At 36.1% G+C, this 27976-nt stretch overlaps 1 protein-coding gene across 1 annotated transcript; it reads right to left on the reverse strand.

The window, feature by feature from the left end:
- RGS18 (regulator of G protein signaling 18) lies at positions 1 to 27167 on the reverse strand. The gene is made up of 5 exons (XM_082648826.1): positions 26918 to 27167; positions 26326 to 26427; positions 25235 to 25296; positions 3366 to 3532; positions 1 to 1393 (listed from the first exon to the last, which is right to left on the reverse strand). The coding sequence occupies exons 1-5, from the start codon at positions 27034 to 27036 to the stop codon at positions 1136 to 1138; spliced, it is 708 nt and encodes a 235-aa protein (XP_082504952.1). The 5' UTR covers positions 27037 to 27167; the 3' UTR covers positions 1 to 1135.
- Between the last annotated feature and the right edge of the window lie 809 nt (positions 27168 to 27976).

Here is a 27976-nt window from a genome sequence, read left to right on the forward strand (position 1 = left end):
TGAATGAAGAAATTAAAAATGTTTATTACTATAGGTGATCTACAGTTTTATACTTTACAGTTCAACTAAAATAACATTTGCCAAAGACAAACGTATGACATTTTAAATACAGACATTTACATATAATGCAACACACATCTAAAAGTAAATATTTCCCTATAGTTAGAGACATACATACTTATTAGCATCATCATATTTGAATAATATAGTATTAAATGATTCAGTGAGATTTGGAATAAGAACATGATCCATGGAGGAACACTATCTGAATATGAGCCAGTGTGGCATGTGCCTGAGTTTCCAGGGCCTTGGACTCCTTGCCTCTTTACTTCCTCTCATTCCAAAAATAAAGGTTCATGACTCTGGGGATAAACCTCCTCTGGTCATCATTCAGATGACTGACTGCCCACTCTTTTAGCGGAAAGTTTTTCTCACAGATGAGAAGATGCTCCACTCAGTCCCAACCTGGAGCTATTGCAGCATCTGGTCATGTTTCTTTGACCACCAGAAGTGGTTCCGTATAACTGAGTACGTCCATGCTCACTTAGGAATGAGCACAAATGTGGATCCCATTCTTGGTTATCAACCTAGGTTCTGTATGACCTGGAAGTTCTGTAGAGATGAATGTGTCCTCCCAAAAGTTCCTGTTGCTGGCTTATAACTAGAAGTGATATATTGCTATTCTTGAGCCAGGGTTCTATACTCTCTATAACTGAACCAGAGAAAAGCTTCATCATTATAGAAAATGTTGTCCAAATACATGGCTATCTGAGCATCATATAGTTTACATCTAGAAAAAAAAGTCCAAACTAGATATTTGGCCAAACTGTTGAAATTTTGCAAAAGTTTAACCTTTACAATCTTATACAACATAATTATTACTTCTTTTCTGCCTTTTAATTAAGCAATAAGTTTTTCTGACTATGAATGAAATGAAGTCAGATGGAAGCTTTTACAGAATATCTTGGCAGATAGAGTATATATTGTCAGAATAAAAATTTTGGTTTGCATTTTTTAAATCATTTCGAATGATGCACTTTATTTTAAAAGACTTACCAATTTGTTAACATAAACATGCTATATCTTAGAAGCAGATATACAAGCTTGCCAGCAAAATGAGCAAAATTAATTTTCTTTATAACCAAATGGCAACATCTGACTTTACATCCTGGAATTCATTGTAGGTAAATGAACGTGATCGTCTTCTAAGATTTGTTGGTCTCTGAGGTCTTCCTTCTATCAAGTCTAAATAGATGTCAGATTTCAGAAAACGTGTGTAACTGTCTTGCTCCATGAGCTGATACACTCTGCTTTGTGCAGCATCAAAACTGTGGAGGGTGGGTTGGGTGATGCTCCTGGTGATGATTTCTTTGGTGTGAAAATCAAGGTTAACCTGGATAATAAAAACAATAATAAAAGTGTAATTATCGTCAATCTACTTAAGTAAACACCTTTGAGAAACAGAAATAAAGGACTGACTCCACGTTGGAGGGGGCATACGGCACTTGGATGCTTGGTGCTTTTCCTGTTGTGGGTCCAGGGATCCAGTGATTCACTCTGGGCTGGCATGTTACCTGGCTCTTCTCTCCCTTTGCACCCGGTCCTTATCAGTCTCTGCCAGTGTAGGATCATGGAACAATGTAATGTTAGGTGTCCTAGAGGTCATTAGATTCAACTCATTTTCAAAGTGAAAACTAAACTTTGTAGAAATTCAATTATTTTGAGTGAGGGCAAGCAGTGTGTTTGGGGCATATTTGGGATTTCAATGTGAGGCTTTTGCTATATCCCAGTGCTCTTTTCATTATATTATGATGTTTTCCTACAAGCAAACGTGTGCTGAAAATGCCTATATGCATATATACGTGTGTGTGTGTGTATATATATAAAGATATAAAATCCTTTAACGCTTTTTATCAAAACATTGATGATATATTCGGCTTTGATGGTGCTCAGTTTTCAGTTTTCACGTAGGTTTCTTTTCCTTCGTGGGTAACACCACATAACCAGCTGCCTTTGTTTACTTGTGTGTAAGGGGAAGACAGGATAATACTTTGAAACACAAAACAGATTGAGACATACTGAAACAAGGAAAATAACTGTCATTTCATGTGCAACAGTATCTACATAAGCAGTGCTACCTCGTGGACAGCAACAATTTATAGTCAAACAGAACTCTTAACAGTGACAGATTATCAGTTCTACACTTCTGTGAAAAGACACTATTTATTGAGCACGTACTAAAAATACAGAAACTGTAATTCATATTCAAGGATAGTGAAGTAATATTTGCTGGTTTAATAGCCATTTTAGCAGTTGTTTCATACAGTTACCTCATACTGAGCTTGCAGTAAAAAAAAAAATCACAATTGTTTTTTCACTTGAACCGTTGCCAAATTAGGTTTTCCTCATCTTTCTATTATGAAATTTTCTTTTAGTCCATCTTAATGTGTAGGGATAATAATTACAGGGCAAATGAAACTTTGTACAGGTAGATGAGCTAACATTAAAATAGTACATAATACAAACTTCTTGATTTCTCTTACCTTCATCACGTACAAAAATCTTTAGTTTCTACAAGCAGTTACTTGTGCTAAGGTGATAAACATGATAAATGAATGAATCTAAATGTTGCAATTAATTGTGTTCACTCTTAGTCTAGAATAAAATACCCTGAGGAGTAACTTCAGTTATACCTTTCCTTCCATAAGCAATATCTTATAATGCATTCTGTTTGTAAATAGAAATCTATATACAGGCAGACCTTGGAGATATTGCGGGTTCCCTTCCAGACCACCTCAGTAAAGGGGATATCGCAATAAAGTGAGTCACACAAAATTTTTGGTTTCCCAGTGCATAAAAATGTTATGTTTACATGATAATCCATTAAGTGTGTGATAGCATTATGACTAAAAAAACAACATACATCCCTTAATTAAAAAATACTTCATTGTGCAAAAAGGCTAACCATCAGCTGAGCCTTCAATGAGTCACAGTAGAAACATCAAAGATCACTGATCACAGATCACCATAGCAAGTATAATAATAATGGAAAAAGTAAGAATTATTGTGAGAACTACCTAAATGTTACATAGAGATATGAAGTGAACCAATGCTGTTGGAAAAATGGCACCGATAGACTTGTTCAAGGCAGGGCTGTCACAAACCTTCAATTTGTAAAAAACAAAATATATGTGAAGTGCAATAAAGTGAAGAGAATAACATGAGACATGCTTGTAAATAACCACCATTTTTCTTTCAACAAAATTCTGACCTTTCTGTTAGAATGTATGGCAGTACCGATTTGATGAAGACATATTCTCTCAAAAAATTTTCAAACAGATGTAAATTTTTACAATCATCTTTACCTCTTGTGGAGCATCATTCTGTATAAATTTCTCATATATTGCTTTTGCTTTATGAATTATTTGTTGAGGGTCTTTGCTTTTCTTGAAATCTTCACAGGCTATCCAAAATTCAATGTTTTCCTCACTGAATTCAGTTTTAAGAAATCTGGTAAAAGTCTCCAGTCCATCTACCAAGGAAAGAAGTGATATATTTTAACTAAAAAATATTGATACTGAGAATATATGCTACTTGATATTGAAGTACAACTGTGAGTGTTAGCAGAAGAAGCGTCTTCCCTCTAATTCAGGGCAGTAGCACACATCTTGCTCATGAGGAACCATGTTAACAATTAGCTGAAATCTTCACAACTATGAAAGGTAAGTACCATTTCTGTTGAAATGAGGCTGGTATCATACTTAGACCTGAGTAACAGGGACCTTAAATCTGGACCTCACTTTGGGTTTCTCTCAGCTGTGCCTTTCCTTGGGGTGAGTGTCGTAGGGTTATTCTACAGAGCCAAAGAGCCATTCCAGCTGGAGATCATCTCTCAACTTCTAGACCATGCTTCTTGGACTCAGGACCCTGAAATTCCCTTTAAAAGGCTTTGTGGGACTTCCCTGGTGGCACAGTGGTTGAGAATCTGCCTGCTAATGCAGGGGACACGGGTTCGAGCCCTGGTCTGGGAGGATCCCACATGCCATGGAGCAACTAGACCTGTGAACCACAACTATTGAGCCTGCGCGTCTGGAGCCTGTGCTCCGCAACAAGAGAGGCCGCGATAGTGAGAGGCCCGTGCACCGCGATGAAGAGTGGCCCCTGCTTGCCACAACTAGAGAAAGCCCTCGCACAGAAACAAAGACCCAACACAGCAAAAATAAATAAATAAATTAATAAACTCCTACCCCCAACATCTTCAAAGAAAAAAAAAAAAGGCTTTGTGTTTCCAGGATTGGCACAGTCCTCTGCCCCAGATACATCCACCAAAGGCACCTGTCTCAGTGGAATGCACACCCCAAGGCTTGAGTGTGGACAGGACTTGAATTTGCATGCTGGAGTGTCCACCCAAATGTTCAAAGAGGCCTCTCACAGTGTGGAACCAAACCATGGGTGGAAAGTGAAGGGAGGTGGGCTATGCTTATAGGGTAGAACTGGGAAGAGTCTGAGAATTTTATATTCAAACGTAATCTACCGTGTGTCACAATAGAAGGACATGCGGTATGCGGGCCTCTCACTGTTGTGGCCTCTCCCATTGCGGAGCACAGGCTCCGGACGCGCAGGCTCAGCGGCCACGGCTCACGGGCCCAGCCGCTCCGCAGCATGTGGGATCTTCCCGGACCGGGGCACGAACCCATGTCCCCTGCATCGGCAGGCGGACTCTCAACCACTGCGCCACCAGGGAAGCCCAAAATGTCTATTTTTAACAGTTTATTAGCCTGATCTGTAACTCTTAAGCATTTAGAAATATAGTATGGGGCCTCTATTTTTACTTTTTTCCTGAGGCCCATGAATGTTAGGGGCAGGTATCAAGTCTTATGGAAGACTGCCAGGGTTCAAGTTCTTGTTCAGCTAGTTACTATGTGGTCCTGAGTGAATTACTTTTCCTTTCTGTGTCTCAGTTTCTCAATATTTAAAATTAAGATAATGATAAAACGGACCTGATAGAGCTGTTTAGAGAATTAAATGTGCCAAAATGTGCAGGACGCTTAAAACAGAAACTGGCGTATAGCAAGTACTCTATCTGGGTTTTGATGGGGGGTGTGATGGTTATGATGATGTTGATGATTTTGATGACTATCGTTTTTTTTAGGCTCAGTTAGGTAAAGTTTCATAGCTAAAACTGTGGCAGACTCAGGATTCAACACTAAGACAATCTGACTTTAATACTAGGGTTCTTTCAACTATTTATGATATTCTACTTTTTTGGGCTAATAGGTTTTTGTTTTTTTTTTCATTTATTTTTGGTCGTGTCGGGTCTTTGTTGACGCGCTTGGGTTTTCTCTAGTTGCGCGAGCGGGGTCTACTGTTCGTTGCGGTGCGCAGGCTTCTCATTGTGGTGGCTTCTATTGTTGTGCAGCACCGGCTCTAGGCACGCGGGCTTCAGTAGTTGTGGCTCGAGGGCTCTAGAGCGCAGGCTCAGTAGTTGTAGCACATGAGCTTAGTTGCTCCGTGGCATGCGGGATTTTCCCAGACCAGGGCTCGAACCCGTGTCCTCTGCATTGGCAGGCAGCTTCTTAACCACTGTGCCACCAGGGAAGCCCTGGTATTTTTTTAAAAAAATTAAACTTCTTTGAGAAAATTATAGATTCACGTGTAGTTGTAGGAAATAACAGAGACAGAGCCCATGTACCCTTTATCCAGTTTCCACCAATATAACATCTTGTAAAACTGTAGTAAAAATATCACAAATAGGATAATGATATTGATATAGTTAAGATACAGAATATTTTCGTGATTACAAGGTTATCTCATGTTGCCTTTTTACTGTTATACTTACATTTTTCCCACACCCAACCCCTCCTTAAATGTTAGGAACCAATAGTCTGTTCTCCATTGCTGTAATTTGGTCTACTCAAGAATATGGTATAAGTGGAATCATGTAGTATATATTGTTTGGGGTGGCGTTTTTCATCTACCATGATCCGCTGGAGATTCATCAGTATATCAGTAATTTGTGCCTTTTCATTGCCGTGTTGTATTCCATGGTATGGATTTGTTTAACCATTCCTGTTGAAGGTTTTGGGGAGCAGTTATCAATAAGGATGCTATAAACATTTATGTATAGATTTTGTGTGTGTGTGTGTAGACATAAGTTTTCATTTCTGTGGGATGAGAGAAGTGAAGCTGTTCAGTTATATGGTATTTGAAATAGAGAAGAGAGCATTATAGAAGCATTGAGAAAAGGTAAAAATGTTCCTTCTAGATTTTTCAGATAAATTTTCTCAGGGACTTCCCTGGCAGTCCAGTGGTTAAGACTCTGTGCTCCTAACATGGGGAGCACATGTTTGACCCCTGGTTGGGGAACTAAGATCTCACATGCTGCACAGCACAGCCAATAAATAAATAAATAAATAAATAAATTTTCTCAGAGAAATTCACATTTGAGTTGGATACAAATGATTTTTAGCAATCTTTCTTTAGATTTGTTCTCTACTCATAGTTATGACCTATTTCTCTTTCTGCTATCACAGGTGAGTTATTACATGAGGAAATTTCATGAGTCCTGTCTAGAGTTCTCACCTAGCAGCATTTGATTAATAATGATCCCCTCCTTTTTGAAATATTCTTCTTCCTGGGATTCTAGGACACCATACCTCCTAATTTATACCATCCGATTACTTTAAGCCTGGCTTAATGTCTTCTGTTCCCTGGTTAAATGTGATGTTCGCTGGGATTCTGTTCTTTACATTCTTCTCCTTTTCTTGCCTCTTCTACCTCCCTTTTCTTCCTCTATCCTCCTGTATCCTCGTCTTCTAACATTTTTCCTGAAACTCCTTTCCCCCTTATTTCCCTCTGTACTTTATGCATACTGCTGGCACCTACAGGCAAAATAAGGCATTACAAACAATCTTGCAAAACAATAAAGTTTCTCTGAGTTAAATTTTGATCTAATTAAAAGATTTTAATCTCATTACAAGAAATCATTAGAAGAAAATTTTTCTCTTCACCTCAGATATTCCTCCAGCTACTGATCTATTTCTCCTTACAAAGTCTTTTGAGTAAGCTTTCTGCAGTTGGTCTCTTAATCCCCTTCACTCATTTACCTCCCCATACACTAAAATGTGGTTTCTACTCAACGCTTGACTTAAATAATTTTTACCAAAATGACTTACTGTAATATTCCATGGAAAAAAATTTTTTCCAATCCATATATTACTTCATCTCTCTATGACAGCAGGCAAAGATGAAATATGTCTGTAATTCTTTTCTATGGCACATACACTCTTGAGTTTCTTCTTATATCTCTGACTACTGCTTTTCTAAATACTTCTCAGTTTATCCTTCTTCCTTCTTCCCTTTAATTCCAGTTCCAGGGCAATTACTTCAACACTTTAACACAATGAATATGCTGATGATTTTCAGAAATGATCTCCGGCTCAGATCTCTTTCCTGAGCTCCAAGCTCATATCACCCAACATTTGGTAAACATCTCCACTGAATTTCCCACCAAAATAATCACATCACAGCTGAATTCAATATCTTCACCCAAAAGCTTCCCAGAATGTTTCCCACCCAATGACACCATCCACTCAACAACTTAACCCACAACCCTGGCATCCTTAGGGATCCCCAATTTTCTTCTCAACTCAATCAATAATCAGATCTTCTCAACTTTATCTTCTTTATGTATCATGCATCTGTCTTTTTATTTTTATTCAATCAATCTGGAATTACCCTTATTCAGACCAGGATCATATTTTACATAGATTATTATAAAAACCTTCTAAATGGTGACTCTGACTCCAGGCTTCACTTGCTTCCCTCCCCTGCTAACCGCCCCCCAACACTTTCCAAGTTATTATTCACATTCTAGTCAGTAATATCTTTCTAGAGTACAAACTTAATTATGTTTCTTCACTGTTGAAAATTTTCCAACAATGCCCTTAATCTCTTTCCACTCTCTTTCTCACACTCTAAGCTCCAAGCACAGTGAAATAACTTAGAGTTTCATTCATGTGCCATGTTCCCACATCTCTTTAGCTTCTATTGGAAAGATTTTCTCTTCCTACTCCAATTTTATCAATCTAATTTCATCAGGCTAATCTGTATCACCCATTGAAGTTTAAATTAGAGATCACTTTATCTGGAAAGATTTCACTGATCTCTCAAGAATAAGTTGGCTGTCCTTCATATATGACTTCCTACACTGGGTAACATTTAAACTATTGTGCTGCAGTTGCTTCCTTATTTTTGTTTCTCATGCTATATTGTGAGATTCATGAGATGAAGGCCCTTGTCTAATTTGCCACAAAAGTCCCCAGCATGAAGAAATCACTCAATATTTACTTACTGAAAGAAATAAGTAATAATTGAACACATGAGAAAAAGTACAAATTTTCATTAAAAATACAAAAGTTCTAGCAAAAAAATCTTGTTGAGGAGGCAGAGATGAGTCTGGGTATCATGATATGTTTGGGATTTGTGGGTCAGGGTACAGAGGACAAAAGAGAAGAAAGAAACATGCAGAGGGTGCCTGGAAGTCTACATGCAGGTTACCTGTAGATCCTTGGCTGAGGGTCAGGCTGTACACGGGCAGGGCAAACTCTGTGAAGCCCAGAAGAGTATAGCTACAGTGGTGCTGAGAGGTAAATGGAGATCAGGGAGTTTGCATGGGTCTGGGAGACCTTGGATTTCTGGCCCAGCTATAGTGGAGATACCCAAGAAAGGCTATATTTTTGGTATAAATACTACAGGCAAGGTCTTTGTCCTCAAACTAAGATAAATTGGAAAGAGATTGGTTTTAAATATCAAACTGATCAGAAAGAATCAAGAGGATCCACCCGTGATTTAACTGACTGCCAGAAAAATAATCTAATGCTGTTTAAAGGAAGACAGCATGATCTAGACTCCTATATCTTCCTCCTTGCACACATACAATAAAAATTTATTAGGCATGCAAGAAATGTCTAATGTGACCCATTATCAATAACAAAAGTGGTCAATAGAAACAGATACCTGAAACACAAGATACCTGAAATGTTGGAAATAGCACAATGTTGAAGAATGAAAAGGTTAAAAAAGACATAAGGAGTGAATAGATGCAAAAACTCAGAAAAGAAATTGAAACTATAGAAAACAATCAAATGGAACTTCTAAAACTAAAATGGAAAATACGTGAAGCAAAAAAAATTCATTGGATCATCATGACAGCAGATTAACAACTGCCTAAGAAAAGATGAGTGGACTGGAAGATGGGAAAATAGAAATTATTTAATTTAGGATAGTAGAGGACTTCCCTGGTGGCACAGTAGTTAGGAATCTGCCTGCCAGTGCAGGGGACATGGGTTTGAGCCCTGGTCTGGGAAGATCCCAAATGCCGCAGAGCAACTAAACCCATGTGCCACAACCACTGAACCTGAGCTCTAGAGCCTACAAGCCACCAATACTGAGCCCACCGTGTGCCACAACTACTGAAGCCCGTGTACCTAGAGCCTATGCTTGGCAACAGGAGAAGCCACCACAATGAGAAGCCCACACACTGCAACAAAGAGTAGCCCCCGCTCACCACAACTAGAGAAATCCTGTGCACAGCAATGAAGACATAACACAGCCAAAAATTTTAAAAAATTAAAAAAAAGATAGCATGAAACGAGGGGGAAAATTTCACAATTATACTTCCAGATTTTAATTCTGTTCACTCATACATTTATAGAACAGATAGAATGTCAATCAGAATATGTAAAACTTGAACATTATCAACTAAATTGACCTAATTGACAATTATATGACATTCTACCAAATACATATTTTCAAGTGCACAAGCAAGATTATCTAAGATGGATCAGATGCTAGGATGTAAAATGAATATAAATAAATGTCAAAAGATTGAAGTCTTACACAGTATGTCCTTTGCCCATAAGTGTTTTAATCAAAAACCAACTAGTCATTTTCACAGTGTTGATCCTTCCAGTCCAACAACATGGTATATCTCTCCATCTGTTGGTATGATCTTTAATTTCTTTCATCAGTATCTTACAGTTTTCTGCATAGAGGTCTTTTGTCTCCTTAGGTAGGTTTATTCCTAGGTATTTTTTCTTTTTGTTGCAATGGTAAATGGGAGTGTTTCCTTAATTTCTCTTTCAGATTTTTCGTCATTAGTGTATAGGAATGCAAGAGATTTCTGTGCATTAATTTTGTATCCTGCTACTTTACCAAATTCATTGATTAATTCTACTAATTTTCTGGTAGTGTCTTTAGGATTCTCTGTGTACAGTATCATGTCATCTGCAAACAGGGACAGCTTTACATCTTCTTTTACAATTTGGATTCCTTTTATTTCTTTTTCTTCTCTGATTGCTGTGGCTAAAACTTCCAAAACTATGTTGAATAAGAGTGGTGAGAGTGGGCAACCTTGTCTTGTTCCTGATCTTAGAGGAAGTGGTTTCAGTTTTTCACCACTGAGAACGATGTTGGCTGTGGGTTTGTCATATATAGCCTTTATTATGTTGAGGTAAATTCCCTCTATGCCTATTTTCTGGAGGGTTTTTATCATAAATTGGTGTTGAATTTTGTCAAAAGCTTTCTCTGCATCTATTGAGCTGATCATATGGTTTTTATCCTTCAATTCGTTAATATGGTGCATCACACTGATTGATTTGCATATATTGAAGAATCCTTGCATTCCTGGTATAAACCCCACTTGATCATGGTATATGATCCTTTTAATGTGCTGTTGGATTCTGTTTGCTAGTATTTTGTTGAGGATTTTTACATCTGTGTCCATCGGTGATATTGGCCTGTAGTTTTCTTTCTTTGTGACATATATGTCTGGTTTTGGTATCAGGGTGATGGTGGCCTCATAGAATGATTTTGGGAGTGTTCCTCCCTCTGCTATATTTTGGAAGAGTTTGAGAAGGATAGGTGTTAGCTCCTCTCTAAATGTTTGATAGAATTCGCCTGTGAAGCCATCTGGTCCTGGGCTTTTGTTTGTTGGAAGATTTTTAATCACAGTCTCAGTTTCAGTGTTTGTGATTGGCCAGTTTATATTTTCTATTTCTTCCTGGTTAGTCTTGGAAGGTTGTGCTTTTCTAAGAATTTGTCCATGTTTTCCAGGTTGTCCATTTTATTATCATATAGTTGCTTGTAGTAATCTCTCATGATCCTTTGTATTTCTGCAGTGTCAGTTGTTACTTCTCCTTTTTCATTTCCAATTCTATTGATTTGAGTCTTCTCCCTTTTTTTCTTGATGAGTCTGGCTAATGGATTATCAATTTTGTTTATCTTCTCAAAGAACAAGCTTTTAGTTTTATTGATCTTTGCTATTGTTTCCTTTATTTCTTTTTCATGTATTTCTGTCTGATCTTTATGATTTCTTTCCTTCTGCTAACATTGGGGTTTTTTGTTCTTCTTTCTCTAATTGCTTTAGGTGTAAGGTTAGATTGGTTATTTGAGATGTTTCTTGTTTCTTGAGGTAGGATTGTATTGCTATAAAATTCCCTCTTAGAACTGCTTTTGCTGCATCCCACAGGTTTTGGGTCATTGTGTTTTCATTGTCATTTGTTTCTAGGTATTTTTTGATTTCCTCTTTGATTTCTTTAGTGATCTCTTGGTTATTAAGTAGTGTATTGTTTAGCCTCCATGTATTTGTATTTTTTACAGATTTTTTCCTGTAATTTATATCTAGTCTCATAGCATTGTGGTCAGAAAAGATACTTGATATGATTTCATTTTTTAAAAATTTACCAAGGCTTGATTTGTGCCCCAAGATATGAACTATACTACCCAAAGCAATCTACAGATTCAATGCAATCCCTATCAAACTACCAATGGCATTTTTCACAGAACTAGAACAAAAAATTGCACAGTTTGTATGGAAACACAAAAGACCCTGAATAACCAAAGTAATCTTGAGAAAGAAAAATGGAGCTGGAGAAATCAGGCTCCCGGACTTCAGACAATACTACAAAGCTACAGTCATCAAGACAGAATGGTACTGGCACAAAAATAGAAATATAGATCAGTGTAACAGGATAGAAAGCCCAGAGACAAACCCACGCACATATGGTCACCTTATCTTTGATAAAGGAGGCAAGAGTATACAATGGAGAAAAGACAGCCTCTTCAATAAGTGGTGCTGGGAAAACTGGACACCTACACGTAAAAGAATGAAATTAGAACACTTCCTAACACCATACACAAAAATAAACTCAAAATGGATTAAAGACCTAAATGTAAGGTCAGACACTATAAAATTCTTAGTGGAAAACATAGGCAGAACACTCTGTGACATAAATCACAGCAAGATCCTTTTTGCCCAATGGAAATAAAAACAAAAATAAACAAATGGGACCTAATGAAACTTAAAAGCTTTTCACAGCAAAGGAAGCCATAAACAAGATGAAAAGACAACCCTCAGAATGGGAGAAAATATTCACAAATGAAGTAACTGACAAAGGATTAATCTCCAAAATATACAAGCAGCTAATGCAGCTGAATATCAAAAAAACAAACAACCCAATCCAATAATGGACAGAAGTCCTAAATAGACATTTCTCCAAAGAAGATATACAGGTAGCTAACAAACATATGGAAGAATGCTCAACATCACTAATCATTAGAGTAATGCAAATCAAAACTACAATGAGGTATCACCTCAAACCAGTGAGAATGGCCATCATCAAAAAATCTAGAAACAATAAATTCTGGAGAGGGTGTGGAGAAAAGGGAACCCTCTTTCATTGTTGGTGGGAATGTAAATTGATACAGCCACTATGGAGAACAGTATGGAGGTTCCTTACAAAACTAAAAATAGAGCTAACATATGACCCAGCAATCCTACTACTGGGGATATACCCTGAGAAAAACATAATTCAAAAAGAGACATGTACCAGAATGTTCATTGTAGCTCTATTTACAAGAGCCAGGATATGGAAGTAACCTGAGTCCCTTGACAGATGAATGGATAAAGAAGATGTGGCACATATATACAATGGAATATTACTCAGCCATATAAGGAAACGAAATGGAGTTATTTGTAGTGAGGTGGATGGACATAGAGTCTGCCTTACAGAGTGAAGTAAGTCAGAAAAACAAATACCGTATGCTAACACATATATATGGAATCTAAAAAAAAAAAAAAGGTTCTGAAGAACCTAGGGGAAGGACATGAATAAAGATAGAGGCGTAGAGAATGGACTTGAGGACACGGGGAGGGGGAAGGGTAAGCTGGGACAAAGTGAGAGAATGGCATGGACTTATATATACTACCAAATGTAAAATAGCTAGTCGGAAGCAGCCGCATAGCACAGGGAGATCAGTTCCGTGCTTTGTGACCATCTAGAGTGGTGGGATAGGGTGGGTGGGAGGGAGATGCAAGAGGGAGGAGATATGGGGATATATGTATATGCATAGCTGATTCACTTTGTTATAAAGCAGAAACTAACACACCATTGTAAAGCAATTATACTCCAATAAAGGTGTTAAAAAAAATCAACTAGTAACATAGCTTTAAAAGCCCCCAAATATTTGGAAATAAAACAACACATATAAATAATTTATTGATCAAAGAAGGAATCAAAAGAGAAATTAGAAAGTATTTACAATTGAATTATAATAAAAATACAGCGCATCAAATTTTGTAGGATGCAGTTTAAACCGCATTTAGAGGGAAATTTACCACATGAAATGCTATACTAGTAAAAAATAAAATCTGAGTTTGTACTTTAAGAAGCTTTAAAAACAAGAGAAAATTAAAGCCACAGTAAGTTGAAGGAAAAAAAAATTATAAAAGAAGTCTATGTAAAAGAAAACAAACCATAGAGAAAATTTACAAAGCCAAAAGTTGGTTCTTCAAAAACATTAATAAAGTAGAACTCCCAGTGAGGCTGTTTCATAGTAGTAGGAAGCAAATCAGTGATATTTCCACAGATCTTAGGCATATTACAAAGATAGTAAATATTATGAATGATTTTATGCCAATAAATATAATTTAAATAAAATGGGAAAATTGTGTAAAGAAAGCCTACCCAAACTGACACTGAAGTGAAAAATCTGAAACTATTAAATTAATAGATTTTTATAATAAAAAATACCACCCCCCCAAAATAAAATCTTGGGCCCAGATTTAGTGAATTTCATCAAACATTTAAGAAAAAAGTATTCTAATGTTATACAACTTACAGAAAACAGTGGAGGGATGAATAATTTCCTTCTCATTTTAAGGGGCTAGGATAACTCTAACACCAAAACCTGACAAATGTAACACCAACAGCACCCCCAGAAATAACGATTAAGAAAGGAAAAGAAAATTATAGACCAATGATCACAGATGTAAAGATTCTGAACAAAATATTAGAGACTTAAATTCAGGAATTTAAAGAGGGAGAAGCATACATTCTAGCATTAAGGCAAAAAAATTGTGAAGTAAATGATAGCTTTCTTTGTCTACTCAACTTATTTTCACTTATATTCATTTCTTCTATTCACTGTTCTCTAGAACTATTCCTCATGGTCCATGATTATTTGTGATATAATAAGTTCCATATAGAATGAAGCAAGAAGAATGAATAGGGTAGAACTATGGTGATAACTAAGAGGGTTTGCATTTTTAACATGTTTAAAGGTTTTGAGGGCTAAGTGCTGTTCATACACATTACTACATTTAATACTACAACATATGTCTGGAATATGTCCTATATTAATTTTCATAGCTGAGAAAACTGAGATTCATATAAATTCAATTGTCTCAGATCTCAGTTTTCAAACAAACAAGTTGTAGAAGTATATCTTTCTCAAGAAGGCAGCACTTTCTGTCATAGGTAGAGTAACAGTCCTTCAAAGATGTCCATGTCCTAACCCTCAGAACCTGTGACTACATTACCTGACATGGAGCAAAAGCTTTGCTGATGTGATTAAGGTTAAGAACCTTGAGAGGGGCAAATTATCCTGGATTATCCAGGTGGACCCAATCTCATCACATGAGTGCTTAAAAGTGAAGGAGGAAAGCAGAGAAGTGGGTCAGGGGAATGCGATGTGAGAAGCACTCTTGCTGCCCTTCAAGATGGCAGAAGATGGTCAAGAGCCAGAGTGTGGTGGCTTCCAGAGGGTGAGAGTGGCCTTAGTTTAGAGCCAGCAAGAGAATGGAGACCTTGGTCCAAAAGTGCAAAGAGCTGACTTCTGCCAAGAACCCAAATGGATAGGAAAGGGATTCTCCCCAAGACCTTCCACAGAGGACAACAGCCTGCTGACACCTTGATTTTTTTTCCAGTGAGATCCGTGCTACACCTCTGACCTACAGAACTGTAAGATAATATATTTGTGTTGTAAGTCCCTAAAGTTATCATAGCTTGTTACACAGCCACAGGAAACTACTGTAGTCCTCAAATCATGTGTTACATGTCACCATTTACTTCTCCTATATCTAGAACTTGTCCTGTTTGTCGTGAAGCATTGTGTTTTCATTTTTGTTTTTAATGCTGAAAGCAACTGTTTGATTATATTAGAGATCCAGGAACTTAATGTAAGAGAACAACAGCCAGAAATGGCATAACCTACAGACATTCCCTAAGTGGTAGGTATGGGATCTCTCCAAACACTACCATGATAGAGGAGCCCTGTGGGCGTCTTCTACTCCACTGCTCCTTCCATTGGTGTTTTCATTGGGGTGAGGGGAGAGTCTGCCATTTCTTTTCCTTGGTAAATTGATCCTGAGCACCAGATGTTAGTGGTTAAACCTTAGTGAAGAAACTAGGAAGATAAGCAAAGGTCAGTCTCAACAAGAATTTGAGAAGGCATCATAGGACTGACATGCCACCCAGAAATTGTCCACAGTGATTAGATGCTGGTAAGATAATTCCTAGTCAAACACAGCTGTCTTAAGGAGGCCTTAGTTCTAAGCGCTTCCTGCTTAAGTCAACAAATTCTAGTCTCTGAGGAGAAGGAAGAATGATCAATGTGAGTGATATTGAACCACTCTTGTTCTTATTTCTCTAGCACAGTTAGTGTTTGATTTTCAAGATTTATTTCTCATGCTGTGTAGTGTGCTTTGCTCAGAATGTAGCAGAAAAATATAAATGGATAATGATTCCTTGAAGCTTTTTGATAGAAGATTTTCCCCAAATACCTACAAATATATATATTCTCAGAGTAAAGTTAGTGATCTATCTCTGTTTTTATTATTTTTAAGCCAAAATAGCTATGAAAGTGAAAAACAGGGAGTCAGACAAGTGGGTTTTACCCTGACTTGTTAACCCACCAGCACTCTTAGGGATTACTGTTCCTCAGTGCGGTCTGTTTGACTTTCCTTTCCACAACTCTTTTACCCTCTGTAGCTCAGTACCTGAACTTGTAAAAAAGCAGTCTGAGTCATTACTATTGTCGAAGGTTACATTCCTCTAATTTTGGAAAACTACATCACAGCAGCAACCTTTCAGACTTCAGGTAAAGCTGGAGCCCCAGGCTGATGACTTTAGAAAATAGGCTGAATAAGCATCATTTGACTATTGATTGGCAACAGCTTGAAAACTTCTTCCTTTTCCATTTATGCGACTAGAAAGATCATTTTGTTGCCTAATCTCTGCTTTTACTTTTTGTCTTTTTTTTTTTTCCTTCTTCTTCTTGTGTAATGATCCCAGAAGGAAACAAGGAGACTAAGGCAACACATGCCTTTCAACCCCTCAATCAAAATTGAAGTAGAATTTGAAATGTGGGCAACGTTTAGGTGTGTGAAAGAAAAGCCACAACAAAAACAACCATCTGTAGACCAATTGGCTTAAACCAAACTTTAGGTAGTTACATAGTCATGCCCCAGCCTCTGGCCAGAACTTTAAAAAAAATATATTGAGAATTCCCCCTTGATGAATTTTTAGTGTAATCAAAAACCGCTGCTTAGCACCCATACTTCCTTCCTCTTCAAAATTTCTAAAATGTTTGCCCTTTTTTCCTCCAATTAACATCCACTTTTTGCTGGATTGAATCCTAACTATATGTATAGTCTCTTAATTTATCTCTCATAATTATCTTCACAACTGATAGATTCTTTGTATTTTTTAATAGAATTCTGAAATTTCTTATTTGCTCGGTAGCTGCTATAAAGTAGTCTGAGGAGGATTCCTTGACTAGATATTAGGAAACAATTGGAAGCAAGACAGCAAAATGATGGTGAGAACATCTTCAGGTAATCCTAATTAAGAAAAGCAAAAGTGGTCGTAGGGAAATGTGCACTTTGATATTGAAAAGCCTGTCATTGGGTGGTATTGCCCTGTGTGTTCATGATGTGGGTCCTGCCTCTTCCTCTCCCACAGTGAGAGACATCTGTCTTGTTCTAACTTGCTCCTCTGTTACTATTTAAATGGAAATTAAAGCAAAGTTAGCAAATAAAATGCCTGCTATCTTACAACAGAATGGTCTGTTCCAGGTCAGACCTAGACGGGAAAGAGGAAATTAAGAATATGCTTTAGTGGGCTTATGAATAAAGTTACTTTGACCCCAGTGAAGGGAAATGCTTTTTGGATTTCATTTTATTCTATCTATATGTCATATATAAGCATGATCGATCAGTTTTTAAATACCAGATTGTTCCTAAAGCAAGTTGATAAATTGCTGTGACAATTTTAGGAGGATATGGTCATCACTTTTCCTATTAATAAATCTCAATTATAAGAAACTTTTTGTATTGACACCTAGAAGGGATCATCCATATGCCAGACAACTGAAATTGTTACTTATTAAAAATAACTTCCTTTGTCTATCTTTTAATTATTTGTGAAACACTTAGTATGAACCTGAGGACTGTATTATAAACTGAAAATGCAATGATATTAATTACAATAGTTGAAGTTTTGAGTCTTTGCTAAGGCCTTGGCACACTGCTATATGCCTTTTATTGGGGCAGTTCCATTTAATTTTCACACCAGCCCTAAGGAGTTAAGTCCTGTTCTACCCATTTATACAGATGAAGAAGCTGAGGTTCAGAGAGTTGAGTTACCCTGAATCTTACCGCTGGGAAAAGACAGCACAGGGGTTTGAATCCAGGTTTATTTTGTTTATAATTATAGAACGTTTGTCTTTCAACTGCCATGAAACAACAAAGTCTTTACTGTTGAGGAATATGGAGATTAATAGGCAAGACAGGCATGTATAGACCAAGGACTAAGAAATGAGAATTGCAGGGGTGACTAATTCTGTTTGGAGCAGCAGAGAAAAATCAGCTTACTTAAGATGACTATAGAAGCCTTCCAGAAAATAACATGAATGCTACTTAAATAGTCCTTCACTAATTCACAAAGCATGAGTGAGTGTCAGCTCTGTACCAGCCGTTGGGCTTTGGAGTACCACCGTGCTTAGTCTTGAGTTTGATACAGACATTCAAAATGAAGTCACAGCATTAACGTAAGGAAAAGCGCTGTGTGTTAAAAGTGCTCATGGTGAGTTAAAGTGAATGAATCTTGTTGCCATAATATGAATATAATAGGGGAGAATAAATACTGATTCAAGAAACAAATTAATGATGAATGAGAAGGTAGTTCATCTATTTAAAAGTTTAAGTAAATGACTTTTAAAACAAATAATACGTAATATCGTGCAGGATTATCCCAGCACACTAGTTACTTCCTGTTTCTCTTACTCACTTGGGGCAGCTGCATGAAGTCAGGTCACAATGGAACCGTTTCTCACACAGAGGCAGTAACTTACTAAACAGTCCTTTAGAAGAAAGCAGTGGTGAAGACATCTGCCAAAAGCGCTTGATAGAACCCGGGATTAGAATTCACACTGGAAGAAGCTGGCTCAATGTGTCATACAAATATGAAATGCTTGTAATTGCATGTTTCTAAATTGAAACTCTGACATCTGTTGGAGTATTTTTCTGATGCCAAGAAACCAAATGAAACAAAAAGTCAAGGAACTCAGAAGTTGGAAACCCAAATACAGTGTGGTATCTTAAGTACTAGGTTGCCTTGCTTCTCCTTTGATATTTGACTTTGGACCTGCCACAGAATGTGGTGGTTACTTGTGCAATAATGATTTGTTTGTGTGGCCCATTTATAATCTAGACTGGATTTTACTTACTTTTATTTTTTAGATAGATAAAGTAATTGCGTGTTTGTTACGGGTCAGCTTGATTCAGAAAGTTAAATTTGCAGAACCCTGGAATCCCTTATCTTGCAGAAAACTGGTAACTGAAAATTGGAAAGGGCAACTTAAAAAGCCACAAGGTGAAAAGTGTAAGGAGAAGTGCTAATTTCCTTCCTCAAAAGAGAAGTATGCACTTCCTTGCAGCCTTTCCTCAAAGTCAGTAATATGTACTTCCCACAGTATCATCAGTTCATGTTTTTAAATCAAGGGGGTGAAATGACTCACATATTCCTTTTATCCTACCTTATCATGAATTAATCTCAAAATTAAGCTTAGTATATATAATCACAATTTAAAGTGCAAAAAGTCCAAGCAAATAGCTGTTAATAAAAAGACTAAAAATACTGGAATTATTTGCAGTGACTGGAAAAAAGGATGTACAGGAAAATAAACAGGTAGTAGTTGGAAGTTTTTTTTTTATTGACAGACTCCCTTCATAGGAAATAACCTTCTCTTTCAAATCTTTACTTATCAAGTATGTGAGATGGTTAGAAAATGTTTCTATAATCAATCATGCTTCTATATTCTAAGTGTGTGCCTATAAAACCCTTCAAAACTGCTGATAAAGTTTACCAGCAACTTAAAAAAGTTCAAAGTCTCACCTGTTATCTTCTCCAAATCTATTTTTTCCACCTCTATTTCTGATCTATAAAAGGCACTCTTACCTTCCTATTAATATGGAACAAAATCTAGAGATCTTTGGCTCCTTTTTCTTCATCTCCTATTTCTTCACCACCTCACTTTACAACATAAGTACACATTCATTCAGTCACCAAGTTCTTCCATTTTCTTTCCAAAATAGCCCTTACGTTGAGGTTAACTTTGATATTTGTAACAACCTTGTAGGCAGTCCTATTATATGCATAGAATTCTACCTTTCTATCCATCAGAGTTAGCTTTCTAACAAACAAACTCTTCTTGAGTTTGTCCCCAACTTGATATTCCAATGTGATTTTTCACTACTCTTTACCTCAGTGAATGCGACCTGCTTGCTTTCCTAGGTTATAAGCCCAGTAAGCGCAAATCGCTTATTTCTCTAGCCCTTTTCCTGCCTTTTTCTCTACTCAGGAATAACCTTTTCCTCTGCCTGTTGAAATCTTGCACGCATCGACATAATTTCATGTAATGATTTTCTAAAGCCTACATGAAACATTGCAAGTTCTACAGGCATATTTTAAACTATTTATCCAATTGTTTTCAAAATTATGTATTATCAGCAGCATTGTTTTACTTTCAAAGCTGTCTTACACAGACCCATATAAATATATGCATACAAACACTCACGAATATGTGAGTGTAATATACATATATATGTAATTTTATTGGAATTAATTGATTTGCTAAGTTCATATTGGTAACATTTATTTTCATAAAGTCAATTGGTAAGAAGACTGATAACTAAATTTGAAATTGATGATTATGAATGACAGTCTGATACTGGTTTTTGGTTTATTCCTTTTGTTTTTCTTAAACAACATTTAGAAATTATTGTTATATATGGTTTTAAATCATAGATTTTTATGATTCATTTTTCAGTTTCAGGCAAATTTGTCAATAAACAGGGAAGGCAGGAAAAAAATTACCTTAATATCTGCAGAGAAACAAATGAGGAATGGAGGTTAAATTATTGATGGACTGCAGTGTATTAAATTTACTGTATAACATATTTGAGTTCATTTTTTAAAATAACATTTACTTTTAGAACAGATTAGATTTACAGAAGAGTTATGAAGATAGGACAGAGCTTCCACACACCCCACACCTCCAGATCCCTGCTATTATTAACATCTTACATTGGTAAGGTACATATGTTATAATTTTTTTTATATATAAATTTATTTATTTATTTGTTTTTGGCTGCATTGAGTCTTCGTTTCTTCACACGGGCTTTCTTGCAGCGAGCGGGGGCTACTCTTCGTTGTGGTGCGTGGGCTTCTCATTGCAGTGGCTTCTCTTGTTGCGGAGCACAGGCTCTAGGAGTGTGGGCTTCAGTAGTTGTGGCATGTGGGCTCAGTATTTGTGGCTCGCGGACTCTAGAGCGCAGGCTCGGTAGCTGTGGCGCACGGGCTTAGTTGCTCCGCGGCATGTGGGATCTTTCCGGGCCAGGGCTCAAACCCGTGTCCCCTGCATTGGTAGGCAGATTCTTAACCACTGCGCCACCAGGGAAGCCTCTACATATGTTATAATTAATAAACAAATACTAATACATTATTATTAACTAAAGTCCCTACTTTGGTTATATTTCCTTGGATTTTACCTTCTGTGCTTTTTTTAATTTTAAAAGAGTTAAGCTAGATTTTAGGAACGAAATTTGAATACAGTAGTGGAATTATCAAAACACTCCATGGATTCCTTGGTTTCTGTGGAACACAGCAAAAACACTGTTCTTTCTGCTTGAGTTTCATCTATTACCTGTTACCCTAAGCCACGCTTTTTCAAATTATGTTTCTCAATAAAGAATTACTTTCTCTCTAGTTCGCTAAATAAATTGCACTGTTTAATGCCCCATGCCTATGTTGGCTTTCTGCTTGGATGATCTCTTTCTCTTTGTCCAGCTAGTGAATTTTTTATTAATCCCCTAAAATCTAGCATAAGAACCATCTACTCTGCTCCTTTCCTAAAGATGCTAATAATTATTCTGCAGTGGTTTTAGTATCAGGCATTTTTTTGTCAAATAAATACTCAAATTTTCTGATGTATTTTGTTTGACTTATCACTTCACTTCCCATTTGAATAAATTTAATATATTTTCCATTTCCTTTATATAGATATGGCATACAGAATTTGACAAACTTACACATTTAACGAAACGGAAATTCTATAAAATCTGATAGAGCAAGGTCTTGAAGTGTGTGTGTGTTTGTGTGTGCATGAGTATAAAACTTTCCTTTTTTTTTTCTTTTTGGCCTACAGTCAAGTCAATAGAAATGAGCTGAATTTGACCATTGCAACCATGAGACTTTCTTAGGTGATTATTTTAAGCTTTATAATTTAATAGTACAATAAGATTTGCAATTTAGAATAACTGAATTTTTGGGATTGATTAAAAGAATACCATTAACATAATTTTTTGTGAATCCAGTATAATTTAATTAGCACTTTGATCATGAGCAATGATAATAATGTCTAAGTGGGTCAGTGCTGATTTTTGTTATTCATGCTACCCCCTCTAGGTTCCAACTGCTGCTGTTTTACAGAACTTTAATATTTCCACCAGTAGAGAACAGAGAGGAGCAGATTTTTTTCCATTTGGTTTTGACTACTTGTAAAGCAACATGATTAGAGAATGCCAGGGGAGGATTTTCTGTAGGACTAATTGCCTAGAGAGAACCTTTATTCTCTCTAATGGGTCGTGAGAGTATGATGAAATTATTATATACCAATGTATTAAGTTAAAGGAAAGTCCAGCTTATATATTTCTTTCCATTGAAATTTAACCCTGTAAGTGATGTTTATACAGCTGGGAGCAGGTTGCAAAACAGAAAAAGATTATTAAATTTATTGTTGATAATTATTTTTCATGATAGCAGAAGCCATTTACATTTGTGTAGTGTCAAACAGTTATTGGCTTGTTGCAACCTAAGTGTCCATCGACAGATGAATGGATAAAGAAGATGTGGCACATATATACAATGGGATATTACTCAGCCATAAAAGGAAACGAAATTGAGTTATTTGTAGTGAGGTGGATGGACCTAGAGACTGCCATACAGAGTGAAGTAAGTCAGGAAGAGAAAAATAAGTACCGTATGCTAACACATATGTATGGAATCTAAAAATAATAATAATAATGGTTCTAAAGAACCTAGGGGCAGGACAGGAATAAAGACTCAGATGTAGAGCATGAACTTGAGGACATGGGGAGGGGGAAGGGTAAGCTGAGATGAAATGAGAGAGTGGCATGGACATATATACACTACCAAACGTAAAATAGATAGCTAGTGGGAAGCAGCCACATAGCACAAGGAGATCAGCTCGGTGCTTTGTGAACACCTAGAGGGGTGGGATAGGGAGGGTGGGAGGGAGATGCAAGAGGAAGGGGATATGAGGATATATGTATATGTATAGCTGATTCACTTTGTTACAGAGCAGAAACTAACACACCATTGTAAAGCAATTACACTCCAGTAAAGATGTTAAAAAAAAAAAAAAGAAACAGAAAACAGTTATTGGCTTCTTACTCATCTCATGTAATCCTGACAGAAATTTATTTCTATTGGAGCTAAAGACATTGTGATCTCCATTTACAGTTGAGGAAGCTGAATATGAAAGTGATTAGGAAAGTGATTGTGAGGCAGAAGAGCACCAGAGCTCAAATCTCGAAAGGGACCCAGGACTAAGTTTTTCCTAGCAACAAATTTGGTTATATTATTCGAACACTTAATATTTACCAGGTGCTGGGTTTGGAGATCCACAGATGAAAAGACGTGTTTCCTTATAATAAACATTCAAACTGGAAAAAAAAATGAATTCCACTTCTTTTTTCCTTGCTCTGACTAGTGAAGAGGCTCAAGGGCTGAGTTGTGCCCAAATGGTGGAAATAATAGGAGATTAAAAGAAGAAATAAGTTTGGGGGGCATGAATTAGGGAGGAAAGTTTTACACAGGTTGTAATTAGGTAAATACCTGAACCAAGAGAGTGACAGAGGAGATAATGAGAATGGGAGATAGGTTTTACATATATTTGGCAAGAATTTTAACAAAAGTCAAGAAATGGGTAGATACTGGGAATGAAGAAAAGTTGAAGAAAGCTGTTCACATTATTTTTCTCCAAAATAGGGAGTTATAGAGCATTAAGGTGAAATGAGGATGGAGTAACCCATTAAACTTTTTTCAGCATGAACTTCCTTTCTTACCACTACCCTCCATTTTCACTACATCCTTGCCTAAATTTAAGCCTTGATTTCTCTACCTATACTTTTCTTTCTCTGAGTCAATATTACAATTCAGAGGCAGAATCTGTTTTCATTGGAAGAGGGAAGGTCTTCAGGGAGAGTCTGCAGAAATAGGATTCTCTGTCAGTAAATCTAGGGGAACATGAACTGGTCACCAAAACCTTATAGATGGATGGACAATTAGGAGAAAATTAAAGGACATGAAGACAGATTAGAAAAGTTGGTTTCATCAAAGAGTGCATAGTACTTGAGGCTGAATTGCAAGTACTGCACTCCCAGCAACAGGAGCTCCTGCTTCCAGTAGACACCTTAGGATGAGAAAACCACTGGCAATGCTGTAAACAGTAGTTAGCCTCAGGCTAACCCAAAGAAATGCGGTAAGGAATAGAAGAACTTGGAGATACAAATAAAAGCTGTGGGCTAGAGGAAGTGTGTGGCTATTTGGTAGTGATAAAGTGTTGCTTCTTAAGCAGACTCTGCCTGGTTTAACGTGGAAAGCAATGAACCCTGTGGTTGCTTAGCCTCATCGCCTACTCGGTTCAGTCTGTCAGTTTTACTCCCTGAAAGAAACTGTGGATTGAATAAAGGCCAGGAAAAAATGCTTACTCAGCTGTTTCCTTATGCAGCTGACTCTAAGGATTAGCAATCCAGGCAGCCTGTCCTCTGACCTGTGCTTGGACAAACTCAGTATTTGTCCTCACTTTCCATCTCATCTACAAAGCTCCACCTTAAATGCCCACCTGATTCTCAGTTACTCTGCAAAATTCTGATGACTGATGCAAAGAGTGAAGCATTTATAAAATTAAAACAATATATATTTTCACGAAGGTTTCCTAAATATCCATGAACAGAGCTACTTTAGATTTTTGATCACTTAACAGTAAAAATAACACAGATAATCTGGGATTTAATAAAACCAAGGATCTCATTCACAAACTAAAAACACTGAAAATATGGAACTATTCATCTAGCACCAAGAAATATTTCATCCACCATAAGTAATTCTTAATAAAATAAGAGTATTTTTAAAATACTCTTATTAGTTGACTGTTCTATTATTTAGTTATTTCTGTGGATCAAAAACTCATATTGCTGTAAATTATCAATCAGACTAAATTTTTATGACAGCCTGCTTTGTATAGTTACATACATATTTTGTATACTTTTCCATTAAAGAATAAAGTATTTGGGAAAAGTAGCACTAACCTTTATGGGAAAGCAGTTTGTCAAATGATTCACCCCATATCACTGCTTCTTCAGGAGAGATTCTGTTCAAGAAACAATGTTTTATAATGGAGTATGCAGAAACTCTACTTATGAATCTGCTCTAACATGTGCTATCATACTGCTCTTTTCAGTCGTATTTCACAGGATTTCTCCTTTGATTATTATACAATGGAAATTGTATTTATATTGGAAAGTTCAAATACATTGGGTTTTGCCTATAAAACAATGTGTTAAAATAACATTATTTTCTCATGAATTATTTTATTTTCTAGGGAAAAATAATCATGTGTTCGGTTAAAAACAAAGAAATCAGGTCAATTATCTTTCTTAATTTGGCAAATAGGAGAACCTAATCTAACAGTGTCTTTCAGTCAAACTTTTTAAAAACTGCAATTTCCTTGAAACTCTTACCAAAATATGCAACAATTTTTTTTAACAGATACAGGAAGTTTGACTAATGAAGTTTTAAAAGGGTAAGAAATAGGAAACATTCTTAATACAACAAATATTTTAGAAATGTTGATAATTGAGAATTGAATATATTTGTCTTGGATCTTTTATTGGTCATATTTCATATTTGGAAAAATTTATATTATCCTAGTGTATAAGGTTATTCCATTTTCTGTTTGAACTAAAGAAATGGCTAAAAGTTACAAAACATCCCTTTTTGTGCTTTACTTGATACTGTACCTAGGGCATTTTTTCCAAACTACTGAAGAAAGAGATGAATAGCACTTCTCAATGACATTGTGCAAACTCTTAAATTAATGAGTATTTCATCAGTTTAAAATACAAAGTGATGAAGGAGTAAAATATATCATTTAAAATTGGCAGGCATATAATTTTAAAAGAGCATCTTTAAATTTTTATGAGATTACTTAATTCAAGCTATTAAAATGGTTTAATTTTATGGAATAGATCTAGTTTTTTTGAAATGAGATCACTAACCCTTCCTTATATTACTGTGTAATATTCAATAAAATGGTAATCCCTAATTTCCTCTTTCTTAAATCTTTAATGATAGAATCAGCAAAATGTCCCCCCCCCCCAGATAATTACAAGTTATTCACCTTGTTTCTTTGGCCAATTGCCCAGATCTGCTGGAAAGAGTATCTTCGTGAAACTCAGGTTTCTGCACAAGAAGACTTAGCCTATTTCTTTTTTCCTTAGCTCTGTAATGAAAAGGCATTAGCTTCAGGACAACTTGGATGACAATTGAAATCTCTCCTTCTGACTGACAAACAGATTTGGGATTGGTAATCACCTGGACACCCCTTCTCACCCACCTCCCTCACTCTGGACACGCTCAGTGGTTTTCTTAAGAATTTCATTTAAATACTGTTTATGGAGGAATTAGGATAGCATATGTGAAATATACTTGTTTTTTTTCCCCTCAGTGACTTTAAAGTATTTGAGATTATATTTCAATAAATATTATTACAAGTTCTCCTGTGTGGTTAAAATTGTTGCACTTTAAAAAATAAAATAAAAATACTTTTAGATTTAACAGTTATTTACTCCTAATAAATAGATTTTTTTCAGTTGTAATATTACAATCAATATATTTTCAACCAGATATTTTAAAAACAAGTGCTAACAAATATTCAATGTTGATCATGTTTTTAAAAGTATAAGGCTAACTTAAAAAATTATGATTTTTACCTGATTTTGGCTTCTTTGCTTGTTTCTTCTTTTCCTGAACCATATATTAACTTGAAAAAAGTTTTTTCTTTTGGTTCACACATATTTAATTGAGAAAAGAAAAACAATGATGTTTCCATCTTCTCTGTCTAAAATGTAGAGATGTCTAATTTATTACATCTTTCACTTGTTAATGCTATTCCATGGTTATACATAATGGAGTAAAAAGTTATCTCAACCCGTCAGCAACACTTTAAAAAAAAAATCAAGAGCTTGGGTTTCTGCCTCTGCAAAAATATAGAACTGAGGAACTAAAGTACAATTCAGTCTGGAGTTGTTTAGGGAAATGAGACTACAATTTTGCAAAATGACTCTTGGTCTCTGAGATAAAGACTAGTATTACCACAGCACAACTTCTCTTTCTAGTTTGTGCAACCAGAATGATGCTAGACCCAAATGACACTGTCATTTCCCACAGGAACTTTTTAAAAAGGTCTTTAACGTGTGTAGTACGCGTTAAAATGTGTGTGGCAAAGTGCTACACCAATCATATTTTCCCTTGTTCTTAAAATTAAGTATTTTTACTTATTTAAATACATTGAATTAGGTAAATTACATTTAACTGACATAATGCTATGTAATGTTAATCACATTTGCTTTACATATTGTATCAAAATAAGAAGATAGATCATAGAGTTTCACAGTTGAAGGGGATAGTAAGAAGCATTTAATTCAATGATTTTTAAGCACAGGTCCATGGAATGACTTCAGACATTTGTAAAATTTTTACCAGTCCATGATGAAAATGGGAATAAAAGATCATATGTAATTTTTTCCTTAAACTATTTTTAATAGTATCTATTTTTAATATGAAGCACTTATTCTGAATTTGTCCTTTTGCCTTTTTTAATGTTAAAATGTTTTTAATGAAATATTGTAACTAGAGCCGGCAGTTTGTAGGATTGTTTATTTTATGTTCTTATTAAAAAAGAAACGGCAACTCAAAGTTGGTTCAGCTTCCACCTTCTTTTTTTTCATGAAACCCAAATATCTAAGAAATGCTGATCTAGACCATAACTC

The sequence above is a fragment of the Grampus griseus genome (genome assembly GCF_964374135.1).
Source record: "Grampus griseus genome assembly, chromosome: 1".
NCBI classification, from domain to species: Eukaryota; Metazoa; Chordata; class Mammalia; order Artiodactyla; family Delphinidae; genus Grampus; species Grampus griseus.

What these genes read in the sequence shown, in the direction of transcription:
- RGS18 (XM_082648826.1), bottom strand. Translation starts at nt 27,036, where the DNA reads ATGGAAACATCATTGTTTTTCTTTTCTCAATTAAATATGTGTGAACCA. An exon ending in CAATTGGCCAAAGAAACAAG is followed by an intron (nt 25,297 to 26,325) that starts GTGAATAACTTG and finishes TTTCTTGAACAG; the next exon opens with AATCTCTCCTGAAGAAGCAG. An exon ending in CAAACTGCTTTCCCATAAAG is followed by an intron (nt 3,533 to 25,234) that starts GTTAGTGCTACT and finishes TTTCCTTGGTAG; the next exon opens with ATGGACTGGAGACTTTTACC.